The sequence below is a fragment of the Eublepharis macularius genome, chromosome 12 (genome assembly GCF_028583425.1).
Source record: "Eublepharis macularius isolate TG4126 chromosome 12, MPM_Emac_v1.0, whole genome shotgun sequence".
Classification (NCBI taxonomy): Eukaryota; Metazoa; Chordata; class Lepidosauria; order Squamata; family Eublepharidae; genus Eublepharis; species Eublepharis macularius.
In genome coordinates, this window is record NC_072801.1 from 72,254,387 (window position 1) to 72,263,128 (window position 8,742).

At 42.7% G+C, this 8,742-nt stretch overlaps 1 protein-coding gene across 1 annotated transcript; it reads left to right on the forward strand.

Moving 5' to 3' along the window:
• The first annotated feature begins 926 nt into the window (after positions 1 to 926).
• On the forward strand, positions 927 to 1,898 carry LOC129339807 (olfactory receptor 6J1-like). Its single transcript, XM_054994386.1, has one exon. The coding sequence runs from the start codon at positions 927 to 929 to the stop codon at positions 1,896 to 1,898; it is 972 nt and encodes a 323-aa protein (XP_054850361.1).
• Positions 1,899 to 8,742: the final 6,844 nt, after the last annotated feature.

Here is an 8,742-nt window from a genome sequence, read left to right on the forward strand (position 1 = left end):
GGACTTGCTGTGCAATCCTAAGAAGAGTTACTCCAGTCTAAGCCTATTGAATTCATCGTGATAAATGCTAGCTATCTAGCTAGACAGACAGATAAATAGACAGATCTATCTATCTATCTATCTATCTATCTATCTATCTATCTATCTATCTATCTATCTATCTATCTATCTATCTATCTATCTATCTATCTATCTATCTATCTATCTATCTATCTATCTATCTATCTATCTATCTATCTATCTATCTATCTAGGTAGGTAGGTAGGTAGGTAGGTAGGTAGGTAGGTAGGTAGGTATGAAAAAGAGAGCAGAACCAGGAAACTGATAGTTCTGCTGGAATGTGTTGATGCTGGTTTGCTTCCTCATTTATCATAAGATCAGCTATGTTTTCCTTGAATTTGGGAGAGTTTTGGGTTAAAGAGGGGTCATGGATCAGATGTAGAACATCTGCTTTTCATGCAGAATTTCAGTTCTTTTATCTCCAGTTAAAGGTATCAGATAGCAGGTGATGTGGTAGGGCTCTATCTGAGACCATAGACAACTGCTGCTAGTCAGAGTAAGCAAGAATAATCTTGTGAACCCTAAAGCCTGACAGCGCATAAGGCAGTATCAAAGAGCAAGATGCCAGTAGCACCTATAAGACTAACAACATTAGCATAAGGCAGTTCAATTTGTTGTATCTGAGCTATGTCTTCATTTGGGTGCCTTGGACAAATTACCATCTCTCAATCTCAGTAATCTATTACTGGTATAATATGAATAAATCAGGGCCTATTCCCTGCTGGATAATATATGGAAAAGATGTCATAAAGATGACTGAGGGTTGCAAAATGCATTGTGCTTGAATGTGTGATAGAAATTTTTCCTAATTATACTGTTTCTCAGTTCCTTCAAGCCAAATTGCTGGGCAATGAAGAGAAAACATGATGGAGAACCAGAGTGTGTCTGAGTTCATCTTGATGGGCTTTTCCATTGGTCGTCAAGAAGAGATTGTTCTTGCATTCCTCTTTTTGGTCATGTACGTTACATCCTTGGCTGGCAATATGGTTATCCTCTTAATCGTATTGGTGGATAGTCGGCTCCACAGCCCCATGTACTTTTTTCTCAGTAACTTCTCTGCGCTTGAAATCCTCTTCACATCAGTTATTAGCCCTCAACTATTATGGAACCTCTTTTCTGATAACAAGTCCATCTCTTTTTCTGGTTGCATGGCCCAATCCTATTTCTACTTCTTCCTGGGCACAGTGCAGTTTCTTCTCTTGACATCCATGTCCTACGATCGCTATGCTGCCATATGCAGACCTCTCCAGTACCATGCCATCATCAATGGCCAGGTGTGCATTCAGATGTTGCTGGGTTGCTGGTTGGGTGGATTCCTCTCTGTCCTTTGTCCCACCATCATGATCACCAGGCTATCGTACTGTAAGTCCAATGTTATCAACCACTTCTTTTGTGACAGTGGCCCCTTGCTTGATCTATCATGCACTGACACTCATTTCATAGAACTGATGGATTTCATGTTGTCATCTGTCATTGTCCTGAGCTCCTTGGTTTTGACGGTGGTTTCTTACATGTACATCATCTCAGCGATAATGCGCATCTCTACTACCACTGGCCGTGCCAAAGTCTTCAACACCTGTGCTACACATTTGACCATCATCTCCGTCGCCTGTGGCATCAGCATTTTCATTTATGTCACACCATCTCAGAAAGAGACGCTGGAGGTCCACAAGGTACCTGCTGTTCTTACCTCTATTGTCTTCCCCTTCGTGAATCCTTTCATCTTCACTTTGAAAAATGACATTGTGAAGCAGGTGCTAAAGGAAGCACTAAGACGTGGCAAGGAACTGACTGCTCAAAAAGATGTGGGTGTCTGGAGAAAGAAAAACCCTGTTTAATGAAAGATGGTGGTGTGGAAGTCTAAAGAAAGAACCTGGAAGCTGCAATTGAACACATAGAAGGCATTTTCTTTCTCTGTGTTGCTTGACTTTTACCCCTTTCATTCAAGTGCAGCCTCTAGGCCATTTCATCTTACGCTTCGTCTTTTAGTGCTTACTTACTCAGAAGTAAATCCTATGATGTACTTGTTTTCAAATGTCACCATATTTTGCATTGCCATACTGTCTTGCATTGGTCATTGACTGTCACAGCTGTCGATTGTATTGACTTATATTATGTATTTTACCTTGAGTCTCAGCGAAAAAGGTATACTATAAATAAGGTAAATAAATAAATGAGTCCTACTCCCTAGTAAGTGCACTTAGGACTGCTGTCTTTGTCTGTCCTCTCAAAAGCTCAAAGCAGCTTTTGAATTCTAGAATTACCTTGCAGCATCGTTGGCAGAGAGAGACAAGATGACAGTGTACAAGTGCAAACAGTGAACTCTGTCTGTCTTTTTACCTTGTTTGTAATTGATGCAAGACTTTTATCACAATCTCCTGAATCTTGTCTTTTCAAGCTATTCCCCATTCATTGGTATCAAACAGCTGTTGGTGGTTCCTGGCCCCAAGAAGGCCCGCCTAGCCTCGACTAGAGCCAGGGCCTTTTCGGTCCTGGCTCCCACCTGGTGGTATGCTCTGTCTGCTGAAATCAGGGCCCAGCAGGACCTACTATCTTTTCGCCGGGCCTGCAAGACAGAGTTGTTCCACTTGGCACTTGGCTGAGGCTGGGCCTCCGCCAGCCTGGAAAAAAAGGGGTGTATAAAACCCTCCCTGTGAAGGCTGTCCACCATCCTGTTTTAAATGTGTTGTTTTTAATGAACATGAATTTTTAATTGTATTTTAATTGTATTTTTAATATGTTGTTATCCGCCCTGAGCCTGCTTGTGGGGAGGGCAGAATACAAATTTGAAATAAATAAGTAAATAATAAATACATCTCTATTATATCTGATCTTTTCAGATTTTAAGAAACATTGTGATTTGGTTTAAGGCTTTAAATGACGTTTGAGCTTTTCTTTTTAAGTTTGTCTCATATTAGGTTTAACTATTGTCTGATATGATATTGGTTTGATATAGCTAAAGTTTTCCTTTTTGCAAGTCACTTTGAGTGTATTTGGGAAAAGTGGGGGATAAATGTTGCAGATAAATTAATGGATGTATACATTGACAGTACAGAGCACAGCACAGATGTAAAATATCTGACAATGTGGATTTTAAAAGTATTTTTGGAGGAGTAATGAAACAGAAAGTACAAGTTTGAGTCATAGGGTTTGTGCTTCCATAGGGTAAGGCTGAGAATGGGGGGGTGTTGAATTCTTAGTCGATCCTATAAGTCACAGAGCCTGTATTTTAACGAAATAGGCTAATTTAGTAAATGCTTTAGGAGAAGATTGTACCTGTCTCATGACCTATCTTCTGAGGAAAGCTGGCTAAAGATTTTGGTGTCGCCAGAACAAGCACCCACTTCTACTGTGGGACTGCTGAAGTCGTAGAAAAGCCAAAAATTCACCTCAAGAATTTTAAAAACTTGACTGATAACTGATCTCTGAATCCAGTAACTGCCAACTGAAATGCTGAATCTTAATGAGCCCAGCGAATGATGTGTGGGGCACACTTAATAAACCGTTTAAAGCTTTTCTCCCCTCAGCATCCTTTCCCTCCTACACCAGGACACAAATAAAAATTATCTTTCCCTTTCCTTCGTGTCTCATATGAAGTTGTAAAGAGGACAAGGCATTTCTAGATTATAACTCTGGCAGGACCAGAGAGAAGAAGGATTCTAACGCCATCATAACTGTAGCTGGCAACAACACTAAGTAGGCTGTGGTGAATTCCCTCACGTGTACTTCAGTAACCGCATTTAGAAGCCAGTAGGGTTCAGTCTGTCACATGAAGGTTGTGATAGAGACCACACTGGTCTAACTTCACATCACACTGCTTCTGCTTGAATGAATAATCTTAAGTGCTGTCAACTGGCTCGTGACAATCCCTTCCACAGAGTTTTCAAAGCCAGAGATGTTCAGAGGTGGTTGGCCATTGCCTCCCTCTGTGTAGCGATTCTGGTCTGGACTTCCTTGGTGGCCTCCCATCAAAGTACTAACCAGGGCTGACCCTGCTTATCTTCCAAGCTTTATTTTTTTCTTTGTTCTTTTTTCTTTTACATTTCAGAATAAAAGGGGCACAGAAAAAGAGGGGGAGATACAGGGTCAAAGGAACAGTACGAGTTTTGCATGACAAGAGTTATTAAAATACAGAGTACACGAAACATATCTTAATCAGAGTTAATCAATGCTGAAGTGAAGAATACATATACTGTTCCAGCTACTATATATTTTCACATTTACCTTCCCAAACTAAATACGTCATGCAATCTACCTCATCATTAATATTTGACCATTTCCATCTTATCATAGCTTTGTATTCAATATTTAACAATATATCAGTATATAAACTTACTCAGATTTCTAAAATTTAAACAAGGATACACAAAGAAAGAAGGGGGGGGGGAGTTAGTCAAGTCAAAGTTATCTTCTAAGCTTTAGATGAGCTTCTGCTAGTCAGGACCCTGGGCTATTCTGGCTGCTGCTTAATATCCTTTAAAATCCTGACCCGCACACTTCCTTAATGTTTGCAGGTTTCCCCCAGCACTTCATGTCTCAAGTAATCGCTCCTTTTGCCAAAACTTCCTACCAGTTAAACAAAAGGAAATACAAAAGAATGCTACCCTTGTGTAGATCTTGTCTGTGCAGATACATTCATGCCATTTTAAAAGAACATTTTAATTTTATAATGACATCAACATTATTTCTTTCTTGAGAAAGAAACAAACTTCGTTGTTTTAAATAATAGGAAAACTTTCCTCCTTTGATCATATTTCTTATCACTTCCACTCTCCAAGGAGCCCTGGGGCAACCAACATACATAGCTGTTAACTCTTTCAGCAACCCTGTGTGGAAGTTAGACGGGAACAGAGTGATTGTTCACTGTCCTCCAGGGCTCCTAGTCTAACCACTTCACCATTCCAACTGTCAATCTCCTCTCACTTTAAGTCCCTGAATCCTACCCACATAAGCTGTTCTCCATCCACTCATATGGAAATGTAAGCTCCACACAGGCAGAGCCTCTTCTATTGAAGTGAAAGAGAAGACTTATGGTGCAAAATACACCAGTGTGCACATGAAAGATTCATATATAAGTTTTTGAGTCCAGTAGCAACTTAAAGACCAATGACATTTTCCAGGTGATGATTTTTCTTTGACATCTGATGAAGTGAGCTGTGTCTCATGAAAGCTTATACCTTGGAAAACTGTGCTGTCTTCAAGGTGCTACTGGACTCACTTTTTTCTTCTTCTACTACACAGTACTACACAACTCCCTGAAAGTATAGAGATTTTGAAGGGCATGAAAAATGCTTCTGTCACATTGCATTTGAATACGTTTCAAGCAATAGAGTTCCAAAACTGATAAATGATGGACATAACCCAGGAACACTGAAGAAGCTATCCTAGGCATTAAGACTACAGCAATGATCTCATCAGATGGAAAACAAATCCCATTAAATTTGAATGGATAGAATACCTTCTTAGCAAAGAAAGTTAGGATCAGGTTCTAAATGCAATAATTGTGTGATAACATTTTTTTCTCTTGCTAATTTTAGATTCTGCAGCTGTTTCTATGGAAGTTTAATTGGAGATCCTTAGATTACATTGCTGGTTTTGATTTGAATAGTGTGGTAGTATTGCTTAAAATAGCCTAAATAAATAAAATAAATAATTTCACATTTCCCCAGAAATTACTTTGAGAGTATAACACTAAGAGAGGATGAAGCATAACTTGTTCTAAATAAATTTCTATTTTAACATATAGTTGACATTCTTTCCTATCCTCCATGCTAGTAAGCAGCCTCCCTTGGGCTCACATTTCTAAATTGCTCCCCATGAGAAGGCCAATGGAGTGATCTTGTGAAAGTAAATCTACGGTGTAAAAAAATGACAAAAGTTCTGAAAGCATCTAATATTTCATGGGAATTGAACCAGAAATGTTTCTTCTGAGCAAATAACTTCAGAAGTTTGTCGTCAGAGACGAAACCAGGCCTGGGCTTGTAAAATCTTCTCCTAGTCCCCACTCTTTCATTTCCCCTTTAAATTCTTTCCAGATGTGTACGTATATTTTCTTCCCTTGCTTTCATTCACTTAGCTATTTGTCATCCTTCCCCTGCATGCACTGTTTCTTTAAAACCTCTTCCAAATGAGAAAACATGTTACCAGCTAATATTAACTAGCTGGGACAAGCCAGTTGCAGCCTATGGGGTGGGAGAGGACACACGGCATGGGCGGCTGCCATCTTTCACAGAAGTGGTGCAGCAGGGGCTAAAGGGTGTGAGTTTGCTGGACTCATTGTTCAGTTCCTTTTCCTCTGCCTAATAAAAGAATAAGTGTAAGCCTGTACTGAAAAAAGGGTTTGGGGCCTAGGACCTAGGCCTGAATAATAGACTGCAGATACGTAGACCAGACTAACAGATAACTGAGCTGTACCTAGGGTTGTTTAATTTGCATGTCTAGCAAAGGCCCATGGGGCATGTATATAAAAAAGAGGTCACCATGACTTAGAGGAGTGGTGTTATACAGGACTAGGCTAGCTGGAAACTAAAAGAGGAAGGGCTGTTGCTGCTGCTGCTTGGAAGGCAAAGCTTGTTTCCAAGCTTTGGAGTTAAGATCATCACAGAGCTGAACTCTTCTCCCTGGAAGAACTGCAGTAGCTGGGAAGACCTGAAGAATGCAAGAGCAGGAATTGCTGGCAGCTCAACTCGTTGACTGCTTGAGACCAGCGCCCTGGCACAGAGCTGCCCCACTTCATCTTCCTAGGAGAAAAGGGGAACTGCTCCTAGGGCAACGAACAAGCCCCAGGATTCAGGCAGCATCTTCACAAGAAGAGTCCTGCTGTGGCAAGGCCTGCTAGATATTTGGGATGCTGATCCAGGCAAAGCCTCTGGCCAAATCATCAGAACTGCCTGCGTATTTTACCAGGGGGTTGTGAGTAGGGCTGTACTCTGGGGTCACTGGTTACTGATCCAGTATTAACAACTTTGGGAATGTTTTCATAGTTGTGTTTAAATAAATTGCATTTATATTTGAATTGGTAAACCTATTGAATCTGCTCCTTGGGACTCTGGGGGTTACATAAGTAGATTGTCAAATGCCAAAAATCAATAAATAATGAATAAAGAAGAAAGGCAAAGCAAAATCTTAGCTCAGAGCCAGTTTGGCGTAGTGGTTAAGAGCTTGGGACTCTAATCCGGAGATCCGGCTTTGATGCCTCCCTCCTCCACTTGGAGCCAGTTTGGGCGAGTCACACAGCTCTCTCAGAGCTCTCTCAGCCCCACCCACCTCACAGGGTGTTCTGTTGTAGGGATAATAATGACATGCTTTGTAAACTGCTCTGAGTGGGCATTAAGTTGTCCTGAAGGGTGGTATATAAGTTGAATGTTATTATTACTCATTTAACCAAGTGGAAGGCCACTGCCATGCTGCCCAAGTGTCAGTTTCTGGGAAACAGGATGCATTGAAGATGACTCCCAACCCTCGCAGCAAGAAATCCAAACTCTCTGGAGTAAATGGGTCTTTATTGAGATATCATAAGCTTCAGCATACATATGTCCATAGGTTACACAGAAGCAATTAAAGGTGTATGGCTGTATACAGATTTCTTGTTAGGAATGACGCACTGAGTACATGACATATTTTATCTACCCTTCTACACATCCCCCACCCTCCGAGCCCATCCAGCCGGGCGCAATCAGTAGTGGGACGGAAGGAACTGTCCCAAGGCCGCTGCGGCGAGCCATCCGAGATAAGGCTTGGCCGTTCTGGAATCTGGAAAGCAACAAGGGAAAGCTACAAGGGAACAGGTGCACAAGGCTATTGCAACATACATCAACAGTAACATGGGTGGCAATATGGAGGGACTGTGGGCAACAGACCTGACACCAAGAGAGGATTGAGGGCTGCACCATCTCGGGCACCATCAGCAGCCAGACCACCCTGTAAGGCCACTAGGGCTGGCGGTCAACATGGGATGCCCCCTGCTCATGAATAGGCTGGGATCCTGCCACCTGGATTCCGTCTTGCATGTGCCATGGGTCAGGAGAGCCAGGCAGATGCTCCTGTGGGTCTCCCGGCCCCGGTCAAGGGGGGGGGGGTGGCATCACAGCCAGGCAAGCTTGCACAAGTGCCCAAAGAGCCAGGGGGGAGGTGTGCTCTCCGGGGGATTTTTCAGGCCTTACAGCTCCTCTCTGAGAGAGTGGAGCAGCTTGGGGCCTCTGGGTCCAGCACAGCTGCTGCTGTTTTGGTGTCTGTTGATACCCGCCCTCAGGTATACCCGCCCCCTGGTGGGTAAGGCCACCAGGGGAAAGAAGCCTGCTAAAGAATGGTGGCCTGTGCAGTGGCCCAATGGTTGCTCCATCAGCTTTTGTAGCCCAGATTGCCAGAGGCAGCCTGTTGGAAAGAAGGCCTACCACGCAGGTGGAATGGGACAGCAAAGGAGGTGATGGAATGAGGAGGACTCAGAAAGCTGAAGAAACACAAAAGAATTGACTTCAGCCCAGGAGGCAGAGGGTCCTGAGGAGGATTATTGAGATACAGCATCCCATGTATCTGTCCTGCCAATTTAGGTGCTGCAGAGGACAGCTGGGTGCAGACTAGTGGAGATGGGCCCCAAGGAGGTATGGGCAGCTGAACAGGCTGAGGATTTCACTCTGACCTCTTCATCCTTCATGGATGATGAGGACTCACCAGGGGTTTATC

What these genes read in the sequence shown, in the direction of transcription:
- LOC129339807 (XM_054994386.1), top strand. Translation starts at nt 927, where the DNA reads ATGGAGAACCAGAGTGTGTCTGAGTTCATCTTGATGGGCTTTTCCATT.